The sequence below is a fragment of the Theobroma cacao genome, chromosome 6 (assembly GCF_053813885.1).
Source record: "Theobroma cacao isolate CCN51 chromosome 6, ASM5381388v1, whole genome shotgun sequence".
Classification (NCBI taxonomy): domain Eukaryota; kingdom Viridiplantae; phylum Streptophyta; class Magnoliopsida; order Malvales; family Malvaceae; genus Theobroma; species Theobroma cacao.
The window spans coordinates 29,618,560-29,638,380 of record NC_142644.1 but is presented as its reverse complement, the minus strand read 5'-3'; the positions used below and the strand labels follow the sequence as shown (position 1 = coordinate 29,638,380).

The 19,821-nt window shown below is 36.3% G+C and overlaps 3 protein-coding genes across 4 annotated transcripts; 1 reads left to right on the top strand and 2 right to left on the bottom strand.

The window, feature by feature from the left end:
• Positions 1-1,095: 1,095 nt before the first annotated feature.
• LOC18596891 (uncharacterized) lies at positions 1,096-2,999 on the bottom strand. 2 transcript variants are annotated; one of them, XM_018123249.2, is made up of 2 exons: positions 2,663-2,999; positions 1,096-2,476 (listed from the first exon to the last, which is right to left on the bottom strand). In XM_018123249.2, the coding sequence occupies exons 1-2, from the start codon at positions 2,785-2,787 to the stop codon at positions 1,579-1,581; spliced, it is 1,023 nt and encodes a 340-aa protein (XP_017978738.1). In that variant the 5' UTR covers positions 2,788-2,999; the 3' UTR covers positions 1,096-1,578. The 2 variants fall into 2 exon arrangements, with proteins under 2 accessions (XP_017978738.1, XP_017978739.1); XM_018123250.2 differs by having other exon boundaries at positions 1,096-2,998.
• Positions 3,000-9,264: 6,265 nt separating this feature from the next.
• Positions 9,265-15,575, bottom strand: LOC18596890 (proline-rich spliceosome-associated (PSP) family protein). Its single transcript, XM_007025634.3, has 18 exons — positions 15,253-15,575; positions 14,801-14,920; positions 14,585-14,710; positions 14,422-14,484; positions 13,957-14,064; positions 13,367-13,444; positions 13,125-13,217; positions 12,934-13,020; positions 12,190-12,291; positions 11,982-12,101; positions 11,792-11,854; positions 11,176-11,309; positions 10,912-10,993; positions 10,744-10,802; positions 10,610-10,655; positions 10,375-10,466; positions 10,217-10,286; positions 9,265-9,567 (listed from the first exon to the last, which is right to left on the bottom strand). The coding sequence occupies exons 1-18, from the start codon at positions 15,508-15,510 to the stop codon at positions 9,496-9,498; spliced, it is 1,773 nt and encodes a 590-aa protein (XP_007025696.1). The 5' UTR covers positions 15,511-15,575; the 3' UTR covers positions 9,265-9,495.
• Positions 15,576-17,048: 1,473 nt separating this feature from the next.
• Positions 17,049-19,563, top strand: LOC18596889 (putative polyol transporter 4). The gene is made up of 2 exons (XM_007025632.3): positions 17,049-17,384; positions 18,010-19,563. Exons 1-2 carry the CDS (start codon positions 17,177-17,179, stop codon positions 19,371-19,373), a joined length of 1,572 nt encoding a protein of 523 aa, XP_007025694.1. The 5' UTR covers positions 17,049-17,176; the 3' UTR covers positions 19,374-19,563.
• The last annotated feature ends 258 nt before the right edge of the window (positions 19,564-19,821 follow it).

Here is a 19,821-nt window from a genome sequence, read left to right as displayed (position 1 = left end):
CATGCTTCTACTCGAGTGTGGATTTTTAGGATTCCTCACCAGGGACCAAATTAAAGATCGTGACAGTAATTCTGGCAAAACATTTGCAACAAAAGAGTTAATTTCCTGGTTTCTGCTGTTGTCTCTGTTACATGAATTCTTCTAATTATCTTTGACATATCTCAGAAACTTAGATATAATAAAAATTTATTCATTTATTATTTATAGGTTTGTTCAATCATTCATTCATATCATGTAATAAATTTATTATCTTTATACGTGAAAATAAAAAAATTACCTTGATTCATTAATTCATGAGAACTTAAATATATTCTCGTATCAGACAAACCCCCGACACCCTAATTGCAATCCATTACATGGCTGCTGCTGCTGCTACATGTCCCCACAAGCAATGGAACATCTTAACAGAGGCAGAGCAATACCAAACTTTCCCCGAGTGTTTTAAGCCGTAAGAGGTGCTGGAATTTCCTAGAAATGTTTTCACGTTTTTGAGGGAACAAGTTAAATTAGTCTCTGTCCCTTTTGTAACATCAGTCAGTTTCACTGTTATCACTTCAATGGAAGCTACCTAAGGCCATATGATCAGTTATTTGATGCATTTGTTACCCCATGAAACAACAGCCCTTCCCCATATTAGACTACAGATATCCAGGCATTTCCATCATGAATTTCGTACCCAAATCACTGAAAGGGCAAAACGAAGAATCTTTTGTAATAGAAAAATGTGACAATTTTTAAGCAATCAACCTTCATTCTACGGGACTAAAATATTTGCTGAGCCCATGGATAGACTCAATGTGAGGAAGATGAACGTATGCAATAAAAACAAATAAGGAAACAGCCCTGGAAAGTGTGGCCCCGATTTGCACATGCTCTGGATCTGAACCGAGAGGATGAGAACAGACCATATTGGAACAAAGATTTTGGTGCCCAATAAACTAGTAATAAGCATCAATGAAATCTAGAAGCACACAGTTTAGACCGGCCAGGGAAAAGAAAATCTAATTCATGGAAACTACTTTACAACGAGAATGCTGTCAGGACAGGGAAAAGAGAATGATTCTCAACATGTGGTCATAAATTATGCAGAAACAATTCCATGGAAATACTAGTAGTATTCAGATGGAACATATACATATCCACAAGAATCTTCCATCACATCCAGTTAGCCCAGCATAGCTGGAACAGACCCCATTTCTGAACTCTTCATACGTGATATATCCCATCACATCTCCCACCCTTATTCCATTCATAAAATGAGGAACAAACCTAACCTAACATACACATTGCATTATATAAGAGGTAGAGTACAAAATGTACACCTTCACCCTGAAGCTGAATCTGAAAAATGACAGCCCCAAACAGTCTCATCTCATTTTAACAGTTACAAGTTTAAAAGGGAAGACTATACATATTAATAACCAATCTAGGAAAGGGAAAAAATAACAGAAAGAGGGGGATTCTTATAGAGACTGATAAATTTAAAGAGAAAAAAAAAATTGAACCGTCCTCTACTAAATAGGAACGCCCAAATCAAGAAAAAACGCTATAGACAATGGATATATCGTTAAAGGACATTCATGGTTTGATCTCAGAATCATCCCATGGCATGTTGAGATCAGTAGAAACAAGTGCATCAATATCATCCCAATTCCAGTAGTTTGTCATGTCCATGCCACTACTTGTAATAGGGACTTGCCATGGCTGTGAAAAAGTACCGCTTGTGGTGGGCATGATGACGCTGGTGATGGTTGGATCCTCCATTGTTTCTCCAGTGTAGTTATAGATAGTTGAAGATTGAAATGAGGTTGATATTGAAGATCGGGTTGTGTCAAAAGAACTTGAGCTTGAACTTGAAAATGGAAATTGTAAGCCTTGAGTTTGAGGCAAAGGCAGGGTTGAACCCAGGAACACGCCATTGCTTGTGCTGAAACTTTTTCCGTCCAAGTTGCTGCAATTGATAGAATTCTGCTGCAACAATGAAGATGGTGGACGGCTCAGCGCCTGAAATTGAATATTCGATATGTTCTTCTGATCAGCAAGTGGAAGCTGAAGATCCTGCCTTTGTTGCTGCGGCTGAACTGCCATGAAAGTATTGAGCCTATTATTGTTAACACCAGAGGCAGTGGAGCTTTTGATGGCACTGGTTGTGCTAGTGCTCGCAGGGGCGGCGGCGGCTGTGCTGCTATTTGATGTCTTAAGCCGCTTGTTTTTGCGGCCTCCACCAACAGGAACATTGCGGAGAGTACCACCTTTAGTCCAGTGCCTTTTACAAGTCTTGCAGAAATGCCTAGGCTGTGACTTGTTATAGTTGTTGTAGTAACAGAACTTTGTATTTGTAGAATCACACCTTGGACACTTCAATGGCTCCGATTGCTGCTGCTGGTTTTGTGGCTGCTGCCTCTTCGCTGGTGAAGCTTTTGGTAGCCCCAGTGTTTGAGCCTGCAACAAAGATTGGCTCCAGCCAAGACCATCACTAGAAACCTGTTTAGAACTCAACCCCATATCTCTATATCTAACTTCAGAAACCTCTAACAAGCTACCGCAAGTAAGAGCGATGAGAAGCAAAGTTCTCTATTACGATGATCAGGTCAAACTAACAAATAAACCCTATAATTAAAAATCCTAGCCCTTGGATCGAGGTGCAAGGAGAGAGATCAACCTGAAGAAGAGCAGGATGATGAGATTCTTGCTTATAAGCCAAACAGTGTGATGTTTTGAAGCGATCGGATAATGGAGCGTGTCGAATGCGAGGAAATTCCCTGGAAGGTGATGAGAAGTGAGCATGCTTTGAGCCTCTCTACTCTTTAATCCAAGTGATCCCTATATGCCAGCCTACTCAGTATATAAGGGAATAATAATAAAATTATATAATAAGAACAAGTTCAAAAATCAGAATTACTTGAACTTGGTATGGTTCAAGAAAGCTTTGCTTGATATATGTGTGGGGATTAGGGGTTGCCTTTAACTTCGGTAAACAGGTAATCTGATATATAGAAGCACTTGCCCTTGCCTGCCCAAAGAATTTTATAGTGCAAAAAATGAAGATGTAGGGAGATCAAAGAGATGGGGAGAGGAGAGAGAATTCCTTAGGCCTGAAGGTGGATGTGGGTTGGTGACACGTGGAATTTCCTGTACCGTCGATAGTGGAGTGATTGTATGGGCTGTAAAGACAACGAAGAGCTCATGCTATATTACTATAATAAGTAACACTAAACTAATTAAGCTATGAATATTAAACGTTATACTATGGAATGTTAGCATATCATGATACCAATATTTTGTATTGACATTCATTTATATATCCACTGGATCATATATGTTCAGTTTTAATTATTTGTATACATTTTTTTTCATTTTTATTTAAATAAATTATTTAAATAAATATTATATATATATATATTTATCATTAAATCAAATATCGATAAATATGCCGATACAAGAATAAGGTCCCAAACGACTTATAATTTTGGGGTTAAGGAAGCGCTGGCGTCACGTGATAGCTGGTAGGTGATGCACTAGAGGTTGTGATGATCCTAAGGGCCTATGCACATGATATCACAGATCAGTGTTGGGAGTGTTACTGCTACTTACACACGTGTGTGCTCGGCCATATATGTGAACGATCGGCTTGAGCCCGGATCTAGAGAAGCCGAATTATTGCTACTAAAAGCAGCAGAGTTAAATCTATGGCAAACCCTTATAATTTTCTGTTGTTTTTCAAATAAAATGATGTTAGAAATCTGATGCCGCTATATATGCTAGGGGGTCCATTTTGTGTCAAATTAGCAGTCACCGGCCATGAAATTGACTTTTGTTTCTTTTCTCTCTTAAATCAATCACTCATTTCATTTCGGGTTCGGCATATCATGAACACACCAAGTGGGAAAATCATCAAATAAAGACACACACAGAGAGAAGAGAGAGAGAGAGAGAGAGAGAAAAACTTTCTACAGGGAGGGTTTTGCTCTGAAATTGTAACAAGTGTTAGGGCAGCCCCTCGAGAATAATATAGAGGGTACACTACTCTTATCTACTCTAATGCTAACAAAACAGTCTCTGATTGAATAGAAGCTGGTGGCTGTTCCCACAAAGCATCTCTCCATTTTAGTATGTATAAGATTTGATTCTGTCTATGAATATAAGCAACATCTTTTAGTCTGAAAGTGATGGCAAGCAATCACAAAGATTACTAGTATATTTTTTTGTCTGATAGTTAATTGGGAGAATATATTAATTCCATTTAAGATTGGAAATCTACTTTTATTTCTCAAAGACTGAAAAATCAAAATACATACATCAATTTCATATAAGATTTATTTTTTTAATATTTTATTTACATCTACCATTTAGGTGTCAAAAGATTACTAATGATAAATTTTGAAAGTATAACAAAGTTTAGTGATTGATTGCATTTTATATTAATAAAATCAATTCATTAAATAATTATAAAAAATGACAACATTATCAGACTTTTTAAATTTTTTTTCCAGTAAAACATAACATTATGTCTTACATTATTATCAATGGCAAATGTCTAACATGTATATATACGACAATTCATAAATCTTTCGAATTGATTGTAAATATTCAAAAAAAATTCGAGAATCAAAATAACAATAATTGTATTCGGATTTCATCAAGGATTCGAATAAATTTGGCATGGTAAAAGTTCGTCGCTAGCCTCCATGAAGGACTCAAAGAATACGAAAGAATGATTCGTGCAAGTTGGCCGTCGCGCAAAATTGGACCATGAAAGCCACGTGCAAATAATTAAGCCACGAGTGAAGCATAAGCCATAATTAAAAAAGAAAACAACAAATTAAGTATCATTCTTACATGTTAATCTAAGGGAGGGAATGTGAATGGAAATCAAACTTGGTCGGTTGGTTAGGTAAAGTGGATGGTATTGCCAAAATTTCTTCAACCCTTTTTCAAAAGGACAAAACAGAATGTCTGTGGCACAAATGAAGAAAGCGACTAAGCAAGTTTAGCTTCATGATCAAACTTAAATCACTAGTTTAATCCCAAAGAGTATAACTCTTCCACCTAAGAGGTTAATAGCTCATCATACCACCTTGGTACTTAAACATTAATATATTCAGCATGGCACATAATTAATATAAACAAGAAGTCGCAGCAGCCCATATTAGAGTATCATTATCATTAATCCTAAGGGACCTGGACTGCACGTGTCGAAACATCATTGGTGATGGGGTCTCTCCCCTGCTGGACCACTAGAGCAATTGATGGAAAATCCTGGTTGGAATGTGAATATGGGGTCTGTTCAAAGGTTGGTGCCCGTTGAGAATTGAATTCACTTAGAATATAATGGAACAGTGACCCATCGGCAGCCGCGTTGAATCATGAATATAGAAGTTTAATACGTAGCCTCGAGAGCCAATTTTGACCCCCCATTCGAGAAATTGTGTTGTCCAATATCAGGAAACAGTTGGAAAGCGATGCAGGAGAATCATGATGTTCATGGGAGATCAATTTGTTTTATGCTTTTAAAAAAATGAAGAAGAAATTAATGGATCATCGATACCCCGTTTTCATAAATCTTTTGTTCCTCTTTCCAAGTGTTTCTGTTGTCATTTTCACTACTCTTCCCCCTCTTTTCAGGTTGTTCTCTCTTGGGATTCCTCTGAAAGGCCTGAATCAGAATGGATGTTTTTGTTTTTATTGTTGAACTTATGTTCAGGGCAGCAACTAAATTTGGCAAGGTAAGGCTTGTTGGAAAAAGATTTTAAGTCTAAAAGAACCTGTCCACTGTCCACATTAAGGAAAGCTTGAGCCAGTTTTCATGCAGATAATAACACTTTGCTCCCTGGAAAAGCTTAAGCCTAAAACAGGAAGCGTAAAGTGGCAGATTACCATTCACAATTAAACAGGAAGTTGGAGTTTTGTTTCTTTGTTTCTGAACAAGCAAAATTTGCAGAGAAACCCAACTTCCTGTGAACGTTCTTGCCTAACTTTTTGTCTTGAGATTGAGACTTGGAGATCCCAAGTTCAATAGCTCAACCAATTCATGAACTGACAGAAGACTGCATGCCAAGCTGACAAGTTTGAGATCACACATAAACAGAGCTTCAGAACAAGATTTTGTTCACTGATGGGATCCAACGGCCCCAAATCTTCAGCTTTGGGCGGCAGAAAGGGCCAAAAATCAAAATCCCAAGCTGTCTAATTGATATTTGACAAAATGTTAATCAATAATTCAACCTATCTAATAAGATTAATTAGCAAGTCAAAGCTCAACCGGCTATTGAATTTGGTTCACAACATGTAAAAGGGGTTCTTGCAACAAAGAGAGAAAGCCTTGCAAACAAGTAAAAAGATATGTCGAAGGCAGAGGAGAGAAAGATCAGAGCAGTTCTTAAAACACTAAGTATCGTAACAGATAGAAGAGAATAAAAAAAGAATTAGAGAGTAAAAGAGGATTGGAGAGAGAAACTCTGGAGGAGAATGTGTTAGGTCTGGGGTAAAGAGGCTCGGATGAATTGTGAAGGCTTTATTTATATAGTGCCAAAAGTAATAGTCACAAAAAAAAAGTTTTAATGCACGTAATGAATGACTTTATTAAGAAGAACTTTAATATTAGGTAATCGTTATTGAGAATTAATGTCGAATAATGATTAAAAACTCATTGTGTAACTGTTGAAGTAATCAAGTGTAATAAGACTTATTCTTAAATAAAAGGTAAAAAAGAATAAATATACGTAAAAAGGCATAAAAAAAATTATACGTAAATAGGTACAAAAAAAGAAGCTGTATGTGAATAAGTACAAGAGAAAAATGTAGATATGAACAAGTATACGAAATCAAGATAAAATGAGAAAACACTTGTATATTAGAAAAAAAGTTAAAAAGAAGACATCTTTAACTACCTTCACATCTAAGTCACCAAATCAAACTCTTCGAAACATCTTAAGATGAAAGTAACCCATAAACTCTATCACTTATTCCGAGTTACTTTCACTATCATCTGTGTGAAATGGTTATTCCGTATGAAGTAACTGTTTTGTTTATATTAGGTGTTCATATGAAATAATGTTTCATTTATTCTAATTGTTTTGTTTAAAGTAACACTTTACTTATTTTAATTGTTCTACGTAAAATAGTGCTTCATTTATTTTAATTATTCTAAGTAAAGTAGCACTTCACTTATTTTAATTATTCTACATAAAATAATATTTTATTTTTTAATTATTTTTATATAATATTATATTATAAAATAATTTTAAAAAAAATACATATTAATCACAATCAAATACCTACACAACCCTTATTCATACAACAATTTATAAAGATAATGACTCAAGATTTGGACATTGGAGATGACCTCTTAACTTATTGCAGGATATTGCTTGCATGTAAGGTTTAAACTTTGACTCCATAACAATAAGGCGACATTGATCATGATTAAAAGCCTTCCCCTTTTCCTGGACATCTGATAAAATAAGCGTTTAACATGAACTCAATTAAAAATTTGACAGCTGATGAGGTAAAGTAAAGTTTTTAGGCAAAACCTGTCCAATCAACTCTGTTCATGTGAAAAAAACAACCAATCAGCTAGTCGCAGTTTGGAGATGGGTGGCCATGGTTGGTCAATGTGGATTAGGTCTACGAGAGAGTAATGAAGAAGTAAGGTATATATGAAAAAAGGGGAAAGGTTGTGTCAAGCTGCAGCATCTGACGGTTGGCTGAATGATAAAGAAAGTGTCACGCTCAAGTGCCAAATAATACTACTAGTTGGATTCCTGATAGTAGAATCAACCTCTCTCAAAAGTGTCAACGTAGGCTTTGACAGCACCTATCAGCCATCAACACTCACAGCCCTGAGGGCCCCAAACTTTGTCCTTGGTCGGCCCCGGCCCTTGCTAACCCCCTCTTAATCTGCACGATGAAGTTAGTTTGTGATCAGAGCTTAATATTCTTCCATGTAATGTCAAGAAAATTGTAATCATGCCTTGCATAATTCTTTTTGGGGAAATTTCTTGCCCTTTCTTGCAAGGCATGAGCATATGCAAAGACTAAGAGGTCAAGTGATAGCTGAGGAGGAAACCAAAAAAAGAAATATTCATACATCATGTTATCAATTAAAAAATTTTCTATAATTATTGGACAAATTGGAGTACCTAGTGGAATCCTTTAAAAACATTGTAGATTATAATAATGAAAAATTGTTACTATAATTATTAATCAATTAATTAATGATGTTAAAACTTCCGTGGTCCATAAATAAGGCCGCCGCCGGAAATGTTAAGAGTTGGGTAAGGGTAAGCAATTGACGTTGGTTCCATGAGGTAAGCGTGTGTGGCGTGTTTCGATTCCATGAATTTACCATTAAAATCTCCCCTATCTCTCTCTCTCTCTCAATCTGGTTGCTTAATGGCGAAGATGGTGCTAGACATAGATGATGACGAGGATCCACTTTAGAATCTTTACTACTATCAACTTTTGGGGTCTTGGTTCATTCATGCAGGCAAAGTGAGAAGGACCTATCATGGCTACAGGAAGCAAAATCAAATTCCAACTCAGCCTCCCTCCTCTTTATGGAGTCATCATTTTGGAAGGTAAAAGACGTGGTTCATGCTAAGACTTCTCGCCCACATGAAAATCCATAAACACACAGAGAGAGATCATTGACAAGGATGGGTTTTACTTTCTTTCTTTTTTGTTTTTTTAATCTAATCTTCACCACTACTCGATGGCAGTGGCGTTGGCATGGATGAAAAAGTTTAGCATGCGCGTCTCACCAACCCTCTCTGCATGTCAAAATTTGCAAAATCCCATTTGTTTGTAATGATTTTCTTTAACCTTGTACCTCCCAAAAGGAAAAAGGGAAACTATTTACATTTGCATGCAATGAATCCCCTATTTGATGATTACACTAACGTGGAGGGATTAGAGTAAAAAAGAGTGAAGATTGTTGTGTGGTTGACATTGATTAAAATATTAGGCACTCATTCTTTAAATGCAAGTGACACCCAATCAGTTTTCATTCCGGATTTCTCCATGTTTACTGGCAAAACACCTAATCCTAGAAATGAATCGCATACTTATTAAGCACTTTCTCGTCTGCAATCAAATTTTGAGAATTGGAGATACGTCTATAACTTGGTTATCACAAAAGGAAAATACTGCTTGAATTACAAAGTCGTGCGTCTTTTCCAGTCCAGACTGCTACGTATTGGGAGCAATAAGCCAATAATAATAACAATAAATATTGGGCCAGTGGAGTAGAAGAGGTGGTGACGCTGATAGGTATAATTCACATTTTTTATATTATAGAAGCGCATCATACAGCATACATTTGATGCAAAACGGATTGGGTACACCATCTAACACAAACGTAAAGGAACTCTGATTCTCCACGGGAGAAAGTAAGTCAGCTTCCAAATAAACATGGACAATCCAGGCCAGTAATTCCGAGATGTTAAAACGCTAGCTTCTACTCCTAACACCAGGAAGAAAAATTCCTTGGCCTCCTTAGAATTTGAAATCCTTCTTCTTTGATTTCCCCTCTTTCTCCTGCATCTTTCGCTTCCTTTTCTTCTCATTCTGCACCAAATACAATCTCATCATTATAACCGTTAACAAACATGGAATCCCCAACCAATTCTAGCGCCCTCAAAATTGTAAGCATGCAAGCATATGATCTATTCCATCCAAAGTTTAAAAGCAAGACTTAAAAAGATAAGTCTCCCCTTTCAGAGAGTTTTGTACAAAGGACCGTTGAAAATATTCTGCTAACTTTAATAACAAAAACAACACAATCAATCATGTGACCCAAATGTTTCAAAGACCTCAACTAAATTCAAGTACACCTAACTATCCAACAAAGAGTCAAACAGAAGGACCTATTATGAGATGTAATATGAATGTGAGGGTTGCAAATAGCTTGTGCATTCAACCTTTGACTTGATTGTTAGTAGAAAATATTAGTAAAATTTTACCATCTTTCATATCATCAACAACATTGAATTGAAAGTGACATTACACTTATGTTCGTTTTACCATGTCAGCAGAGTAGGGAGTCTGTCAACAAATCCTGTAAGCTAATTTTAAAGCAATGTCATATTTGATGCAAGCCTTTTTTTTTTTTTTTCCTTTTCTTCTTTTGGCTTTTAGAGTATTTAGAAAACAGTCAACTCTCTCCCGTGAAGAAACCCACCCAACATTTTTCATCAAAATTATTCCTAAGGCTTACCTCAGCCACCATATCACTGAAGTCCTCACGCTGACTTCGTAGCTTCTCCTCCTCCCTAGCTTCTTCATACCTATGTAAATCGACAAAAGTGAGTAAAGTAAATTTAACTTCAGGGACTACATGTACTTAGATGGTAAAATTACAAGAGTTCAACTCACTTTGCAGGCAACACATTGTCCATAAGTTCCAACTCCTCTGGCTGTAGACTAACTTCCACCCTGTCAGATTTTTGACCCTTAAGAAGATCAACCTGCGACAAGAGAAAGAAAATTTAAATTCACACAAATTATGAAAGAAATATCAATTCAGGATAACTTCTAAACCTAACACAACTATAGTCATATAGCCACCTAGGAAACAATTGCAAGATCAAATACAACTCATCTCTCTTACCCTTTTGGCTGCTGACTTGTCTTGAGTGCCAGTGTTAACCACATAACTGCATGTAAAAAACAAGTTTGATTACCTTCTTCAAAGATTTAAAGCTATACGAACCAAAAAGAACAAAAAAAATCACAGATTCTTACGTGTGTGTTGTCCCAAGTAAAGTCCCAGGGGCAATCCTCTCTTCTTTTTCTTCAAGTACCTTCAAAGAAACAAAGACAAACGAGAAGCAATGAGAAGGAATATCATAAACATATATATATAGGTGCTACGAAATGTGGACACAGAAAAGTTTCAAATATAATACTCACTTGGTAAAGAGGCCTCTCAGGCTCCTTTCTCTGCTGTTTACGAAGGTCAATGACGTCAGGTGTCTCAACACCAGTAGGAGTACTGGGGTCAAAAGGGGAAAAAATGGTTATTAGAAAATTTACTACTCCAAACACAACATGGAACAATCATATGGCTATTTATCAAGTCAAAATCAAACTGACAAAGCACCTGGCCTGACAATTTTGGGCAGCAAAACAGTTTACAACCCTAAACAGATAAAAAGTACTGGAAGAAAAAAATACCTTGAAAGGCTATCGACTGATTGAATGCCATCCTCTAACTCCTCTTCCTCAATCTCCTCTTCCTCTTCCTCCTCTTCTTCCTCTTCCTCTTCCTCCAAATCACCCCAGTGCTTTGACTTATCAACAGGCTCCTCCTGGATTTCATCATTTGATTATAGGCACAAAAAAAAAATGAAAATTTACTTTAAAAAAAACATTGAAGTTATTAATACTAATCTTCATTTTCATACAAATAGCACTTGTAGCCAAATACATAAACCACACCACAACCAGGTTTGGCTGAATGTTTCTAGCAGAATATCATCCAGTAAAATCCAAGGTTTCAAAGAATTTGACAAAAGTTTACACATTATCATGGAGAATACAAAATTATAATCTAAATTAAGCTGTTCTACTCCTAGAGAGGGAAAAGAATGGAGGCTAGTTGTGTGGCTCCTTTAATGTTAGGACATTACACCCTTATCAATTCTTTTTTACTGTAGTCAATTTTTATCATATGAAGAACAATAAAAATACAAGTAGAAAAACACTTGCTAAAAGCCCTAGAGGTAACATATCAGTCAAGAGAACTAAAAGAATATCCAAAATACACTCTTCATAAAAATCTTGGAAGTACCTCATAGTTGGGTTGTTCTTGCTGCTGAACTCCAAAAACATCTCCATACAAAGGTCGTCCATACTAAAGACAATAAGTAGGAAAAAGAAAGAATGTTAGACGAGGGATATATTAAAAAGATTACCTCATGTAAAGATAGCCTTCAAGCTTACTAGATCACAAAGAATACACACAACTTCCAAAGGCTTACCTCATCTACTGGAGGCTTGCCCCAGCCACCAGGGTGATAACCAAAGATTGCTCCAAGAGGGATGGGTGCATTTAGCCCTGGTATTTTCAACTGTGGGTATGATGGTGGAGGACCATATCTCTGAAAGGCCAAATTACCAGTTAAAACAATACCAACAATACTGAGATATCACATGCAAAAATAAACTCAGGATTTTAACCAAACTAACCTGCATATTGATAAGCCATGGGGGTGGAGCACCCTCCGGCATACCAAGAGCTTCTTTCAATTCATGTGATAGAGAGCCTGGCTTCATCTCCCGCAACTTTACCTGTAGTCCAAAGAACAATGTTAATTTGAAACAATGGGAAAAACTACTAAAAAATAGACATATATCATCAGACATTCATTTTTTCATTCGAGATTACCCAGAAAAGTGTCAATATCACAAGCCAGTTTCAGCACATAATACATCTCCAGGTTGAATGTTTCAGCCAAGTCACCATGGTGACTAGAAGGCCAATGAATTCACACAAGGTTTAAATAGCAACATGAGACTACATGTTACAAGTATAAAAGGTCTGAGCTCACAGCACTTAATCCACAAAATTCTCAAGCCCTACTAAGTCCACCAAGAAGTCCAGTTTCTATAACCCACAGACTCACACAAGCATTTATAAAACAAAATTTCTTCATTTCGTTTGAATTAAGCTAGACTATGTAACTGCTCACATTTTGCAGTAACCACAAAACCACCCCGACCTACTTAGGACCCAGCATATGCTCCAATCACCTGCAAAATTTGCAGTACATCGGTATCCTATAATGCCCTAATGTCCCAAAAATCTTAACAATTCAACTTACAGCCTTAAGATGTCTTTATAATTGTATATCAATTTAAAATCAACTGACACATGTATTCATGAAGTATAAAAGGCAGCCTCATATCCAAGTAAAAATAGCAGAAGAGTACCTCAAATTCCTTCCCTTCATGATAGAGGTCCCCGTGAGTTGTCAGCTTTGGCTTTGTCTGATATTTAAAGAATGCATCATGGAGAACCTAAAAGCAGAAACCAGAACATCATTAGCTAGAAGGAACAAGACTATCATTTCAGATACAAGGCCCAAAAAAAAAGCAATTCATGAAACAAGAAACTAAGAAACCTGATAGTCAATATCCATTTTCCCCATCTTTGGCTGCATACGCTCACGTTGCTTTTGTTTCAACTTCTTACTGTCCTCCTTTTCAATGTAAGCCTGAATGAGAAAAGAGAACATAAGTTAATTCTTGAGTTTAAATCCAGAATGTCATTATATAGTTTTCCAAAAGGGCATCTATCACAGATGATTTTCTTGACATAAATAGGACACTATACAATTTGGTATAGTAATGAAATTAAATTTACCTGTCTAATTTTCTCAATTCCTGTCGCAGCAATGAAATCAGGAAGCTGAAATGGTTGCTTCTCAATACCACGCTTTCCCTACAGAAAAGATCCAAAACACAATGAGATACCAGAAGTGAACACAGCCAAAAACAGTAGGAAACTTCTGCATCCAACTCAGGTTACTTAAATAAATAAATAAATAAATCTTAGACGGATCTAGCCCGAGCATTTAGCACAATGGAAAGGCATCTGAAAATTCAAAACAGATTAATTAGAACCTTAACAATGAACAAATATCCTCCAACATCTAGCATGAAAAGTTATGCTATGCTACCAGAAAACCTCATAAATATCTATATCCCAACCCACAGAGCAATCATATTAAAAGAGAAATCAATCAAGAGTCCTCTTTGCAAAACACCTACAAGTCCAGGCTCCAAGGTTGTCACAGCCGCTCCCCTGCAAGAAGCATATATACATATAAGAGAAACCTTATCGACTTGATCTTCCCTCACCCTCTTCCCTAAATCACTCATCAATATCATGCCTGCCAGCCATGCACACATATTTGACCCATATTAGTCGTTATGGTACCAAGAATCACTAACCTGCAAATATTTCCTTTTCTGGCACCAATGCCTTGGCACAGGAACAGTATTTCGGTATGCCTTCAAAAAAACCAGCAACTTAGGATCTGAAGCAGTTGCATCCCAGACCTGAAAATAAACATAACTATCATACACTAATGAATTATAAACACAGGAAAAATAAAAGCTCTTACATAAGAAAAATAGAGCAAAGAAAAGCACTTACTAACCGTGAAAAGAAAATGTAAAAAAGTAAGATTTCTTCATCTCAAAAGAAAAACAAAATTCATAAATTCATAGCCTATCAAGAAATTTAGCAGCAAATGTGCTCTGATTCAACATTTGGCTATAAATTTTTTAATGCAGGTTTAAGAACAAAGTAGACAGGTTTCTCAAATGACCATAAAGAGAACCGAACATTAACAGCTACACATGCAGAAAGATAAAGAAATTCCAAATGAACAGTAAGAGAAAAATTATGCATACCTCCACAACATCAGGCCTTGAGCAAATCTGTTTCAGTTCAGCAATTTTCATCCGCCTTTGAAGCTGTTAATTACAACAATATAAGTTCAGTCTCATCAAAACCAACAAAATACCATAATAACCAAGAATAATAGAAAAAAAAAAAGGGAGAAAAAACAAAAACCTTCTTCTTCTTATTTGATACGCCTTTCTCTTTTTGTTGATTATCCTGTTCTTCCTCATCTGAGTCAGAATCATCCTTTTTCTTTGCATCCGCATCTTCAGCAGACTCATCCTTCTTATCCGTCTCCTGTATACATAGCATACCAAGTTTTTTAGAGAACGGATAAGGAACTCAAAAGTTAATAAAAGTGATAATATCCAACCAGACTTTCATTACCTCAGAACCAGCAGCTTCCCAGAAGCTGAATTTTTCAAAAACCTTCCTAAATTCCTCATCAATACCATCATCTAACTCAGCTTTTTCAGGAACATACTCAACCACAACTTGTTCCGTGATCTAAAATTTCAAAGAAAAAGAAACTTGCTAAAATCAATATCGAAACAAAATGTAAGTTAATTAAAGTGCGGATAGGCTTAAAGGAAAACTTAGACTGAACACAAATAACTATAAGAAAAAATGTCAGACTAAAATATATAATTACGTAAAAAATTACAAGGAAAAAATGAAAATATTCTCAACTCCATTTCAGCTCAAGAGAACCAAAAATCCTTAAATCGCTATCAAAAGCGCATGCTAAAACTGTATTATATACCAAGAAATACAGATACCAAATGAAACAATTATATCAGTAAAACCCTAGAAATCTCAAAAGAGAAAAAGGAAGACACCTGTTGAGGATCGGAGTTTTCCTTCGTTTCATCTTCGCCGGCGTCGCTGTCACCGGCATCGGAAACCGCACCGTTTGCGGCGTCATTTTGTAGGTGGGAGGTCTTCTTGTTCTTCTTCTGCTTGCGCCTGCGACGACGTCGTTCGCTCTCGCGAGACTTCTTGGAGGCGACGGAGGGGTTCGCGTTAGAGGTTTTTTTATTCAGATCTCCGTTGGATACGACGGCACCGTTTTGGTGCGAGAGTACCTCGGCGGTCATTCTCTTTGTTCAATCGGACGGACGGAGTTGGGAGGGTTTTGAGAGAGTGGGAAAGGGGGGTAAAGGGGAGGGTGGTTATATCTGGTGAGGGATACGCACGTATGGATCTGATGGCACGTGAGAGAAGTTGGGCTCTGAGTCGGTCATGTTATTGTCGAATAGGAAATTGAATAAAGAGGGGCTTATGAGTCGGTTACGATTGGACACGAAAAATGGGCTTTTAGTGGGTACCTTAATGGGCCTAATTTAATCTTGATGGGCCATAACAATATAGCCCAATATATACTTTCCTACGAAAGAAATGACCATTTTTTTAATCTATTTTTGCCTACCATTTATATTTACCCATTCAAATTGGGTTTTCCTTGATGTTCTCTTCCATTATGTGAGTGGAAGAATTGAGTCAATTTTCACATGAAATCAAAATTTTCAAAATGAAAGTTACATTGATTTTTTAAAATAATTTTGAGTTATATTTAATGCCATGTCAAATTGCACTTTCACATTAACAAATATAACTTTCATGGAAAGTGTTATATTAATGATTTTTCTTTCATAAATAATAAAACAATTATGATATGTCAACATAACAAGTAAAAAAACTCAAATTTAATTTGAAATTAGAATGGAAAAAAATTAATATTAATATCTAAGTTTGGCATGCAACTATGTCAGCAAATAACACATATTTAAGAAAAAAAAATTGAAAATTTTCTTAAATTATTTAAAAAATTTTCTTTTATTGCATTTAATTAAAATATTATATTATTATTTTAAATTAAATAATTTTTTATAATTAACGATTGATTAATTATCTCTAATTAAATATCACTTATTATTTTATACATACTTAAAATTGATATAACTAACGTAAAAGATGAAAAAAGTCACATAACTATATTATTATCCCACATCAATATCTCTTATGATTTATCATTATATAATGTTAATGTTACATAATATAAAATGATGAATAATATTTTAATTAATAATAATTAATAAATTATTAATTATAAAAATTTATTTAATTTAAAATATAAATACAAAATTTTGATTAAATGTAATAAAAAATAAAAAATTAAATATTGTGCCGTTTAAAAATTGAGAAAGTTATGATATTCCTTTACATCCAATTTTCACGAGTCGCACCGCAGCTAATCAAAACTCACCAACGAGAGAGAGCATTGGAAACCACCAGTGGGGTCCACTCAATCTAAACTCACATACTTCCGTTCGGTTGAAAACAAGAACACAGACACCAAGGTGCAAGGAACTGACTTGGCATCTCATGATTGGATATAAAGAAACAGGGCGTGGAAAACGGGTCCCATTCACCCACGTAACTTTCCTTGGTCGCGTCCGGATGGCTGTTTCAGTGTTTGCTTACGTAGGAAACAAGCAAAAACAAAGAAAGCCACATTTAATTTATTTCCATGCAACAAAAAGAAAAACCAGATCTGAATTTCCTGTATTCCCAAACTTGTTTCTCTCTGTCTGCCTCTCCCTTCCTTTTTCGTTTTTCCTCAGAAGAGAGGGGGAGAAGAACTAATATAAAAAAAAAACATAAAAAATATTTATTTTGATTCCTTTTTTGTTTGGGTTATAATAAAATCTAGAGATAAAACTATATATATGTTTACAAAATTGTTGTGGAAATTGTCAGACAATGGGAGTTCAGGAAAATGGGAACAACATGAAGTACGAGAGAATGGGATCAGATGCAGCAGAGGATGAAATTGTGCTGACAAATATTCTACGACACAAGAAGACGGCAGAAGAGGGTGTTATTGTTAATAATATCAATAGTAATACGAGGAAATATGTTTTTGCTTGTGCCATTTTAGCCTCTCTCAATTCTGTGCTCCTCGGCTACGGTTTGTCCTTGTCATTTTCTTTTTCCCTACAAGATCTCTTTATTTTTAATTTGATGTGTTTGCTTTTCTTTTTTTGGGTTTGATCTGCTTAATTGGCGAAATCCCAGTTATATATTTTATCGGGTTTTAAAGAATTCTATTGGCTTGGGGTCAATGCAATGCACAGGAATGTGCTTTGTATTGTTGGATGCAGGATTTGGATATTTGTATATAAATGGTTAATGGTTTTTCTAGCTTGACCATGTTTCTGTCTTGTTGCGTTTAAATTATTCTTAATTAAGTTTCAGGACAGATGGTTCATTTGCATATAAATAGGAAGAGATGATTTCGGATTTTTGTCAGAGAACAGAATTTTCAACAGTAGGCTTCCCATTTTGATAGAACTGCATTATGTCCAACGTAAAAAAATATTTTCCGCACAACCCAAACTCCAGTAATCATTCTGCATGACTCTGTTCTTCAGTTTTACTTCAAACAGTTGCTTAGTGGGATATTTGGGGGAAAGAATTACCAGTAGATTTTCAAAATCAGTGCTAACCATGTACAGGAATGGCAAATGATGATTATCTGCTTCCTCATGTAAAGGACGACACTTATGTTAATATTATGTAGTGTTGTTTCTCAGATGTGGGTGTTATGAGTGGAGCAATTATATTCATTCAGGAGGATTTGAAGATATCAGAGGTACAAGAAGAAGTTCTTGTGGGAATTTTAAGCATAGTTTCACTTTTGGGTAGTTTGGCTGGTGGGAGAACATCAGATGCCATTGGTAGAAAATGGACAATAGCCCTTGCGGCCGTTGTCTTTCAATCAGGTGCAGCTATAATGTCTCTGGCACCTTCTTTTCAAATATTGATGATAGGCAGACTCTTGGCTGGGATTGGGATAGGTTTTGGAGTCATGATTGCACCTGTGTACATTGCCGAGATATCACCTTCCATTACCAGAGGATCTCTTACTTCCTTTCCTGAGATCTTCGTGAATCTAGGAATTCTTCTTGGATACATCTCAAACTATGCGTTTTCAGGGTTTCCAGTACATGTAAACTGGAGGATTATGCTTGGTGTGGGAATCCTTCCCTCAGTTTTTATTGGGTTTGCCTTGTTCATAATTCCTGAATCCCCAAGGTGGCTGGTAATGCAAAACAGAGTCCAAGAAGCAAGATCTGTGCTTTCAAAGACATATGACAGTGAAAGAGAAGTGGAAGACAGATTAGCAGAAATACAAGCAGCTGCCGGGATTGCTAATGCAGAGAAGTATGAAGCGAAAGCAGTATGGCATGAGATATTAAATCCTACTCCTGCAGTTAGGCGGATGCTGATCACAGGTTGTGGAATTCAATGCTTCCAACAGGTCACAGGTATTGATGCAACTGTTTATTACAGTCCCACAATTTTCAAAGATGCTGGGATAAAGGGAAATACAGAACTTCTTGCTGCAACAGTTGCTGTTGGGTTCACCAAAACCATGTTCATCTTGATTGCAATATTTCTTATTGACAAATTGGGTAGAAAGCCTTTGCTTTTTATAAGCACGATTGGGATGACATTCTGCTTATTCTGTTTGAGCTTCACTTTAACTTTCCTCGGGGATGGGCAGGGTGGGATTGTGTTGGCAATTTTATTAGTTTGTGCAAACGTTGCTTTCTTCTCAGTGGGTATGGGCCCGGTTTGTTGGGTCTTGTCATCTGAAATATTCCCTCTAAGGCTTCGAGCTCAAGCATCTGGTCTTGGAGCAGTGGCTAGCAGGGTCAGCAGCGGCCTTGTTTGTATGTCCTTCCTCTCTGTGTCTCGTGCAATCACAGTTGGAGGCACCTTCTTCGTCTTTTTCATGGCTTCAGTTCTATCTGTTGCTTTCGTCCACAAATGTGTCCCAGAAACAAAAGGGAAATCTCTGGAGCAAATTGAAATGCTCTTTCAGAACGAGGGAGAATGGCGAAGAGGTGAGGTTGAAATGAGAGATGCTGAGCGTCTAGTGCATAAACAATGAGTTGGAGGCAATTACCAGCATGCTAAGCCACAATCTTCCTGCAGCTTTGCTTGTAAATTCAAAACTAGTTCATGCAGAGGTACGCTGGTACTGCAGAGTTTACATCACAAAAAGAACAATTATTTTAAAAGTTTAATGCTGCTGTTGATAATAGTTATACATCTAACTGAACGATAAAGGGTTAATCAAATCATGAATGTTTTACTCTATAGAGTTAGAGCTTTGGTGGTTTTCGACACATGGGATAGAACTTATTAGAAGTCTAGGAGTTCAGATTGGAAATCTTTTCCTGTCCATGATCATTTTCGCCAACGTCAAATTTGTTGAAACTGTTTATCTGGTCTTCCATTGCAATTCTTGCCAATGTCTCAGCAACCTATAATCTGGAAGAACTAGCATGTATTTTTAAAGGACTCGGATTCAAGTACATGCCAAGCTTAAGTTCCAG

Excerpts from the sequence above, each read along its gene's own strand:
- LOC18596890 (XM_007025634.3), bottom strand. The coding sequence starts at position 15,510 with ATGACCGCCGAGGTACTCTCGCACCAAAACGGTGCCGTCGTATCCAAC. Across the intron at positions 14,485-14,584 it reads TATCAAATAAGAAGAAGAAG|CTTCAAAGGCGGATGAAAAT; the intron begins GTTTTTGTTTTT and ends TGTAATTAACAG. Across the intron at positions 10,994-11,175 it reads TCAGTCGATAGCCTTTCAAG|TACTCCTACTGGTGTTGAGA; the intron begins GTATTTTTTTCT and ends TTTTGACCCCAG.
- LOC18596891 (XM_018123249.2), bottom strand. The coding sequence starts at position 2,787 with ATGCTCACTTCTCATCACCTTCCAGGGAATTTCCTCGCATTCGACACG. Across the intron at positions 2,477-2,662 it reads ATCATCCTGCTCTTCTTCAG|TGATGGTCTTGGCTGGAGCC; the intron begins GTTGATCTCTCT and ends ACAGGTTTCTAG.
- LOC18596889 (XM_007025632.3), top strand. The coding sequence starts at position 17,177 with ATGGGAGTTCAGGAAAATGGGAACAACATGAAGTACGAGAGAATGGGA. Across the intron at positions 17,385-18,009 it reads TTCTGTGCTCCTCGGCTACG|ATGTGGGTGTTATGAGTGGA; the intron begins GTTTGTCCTTGT and ends GTTGTTTCTCAG.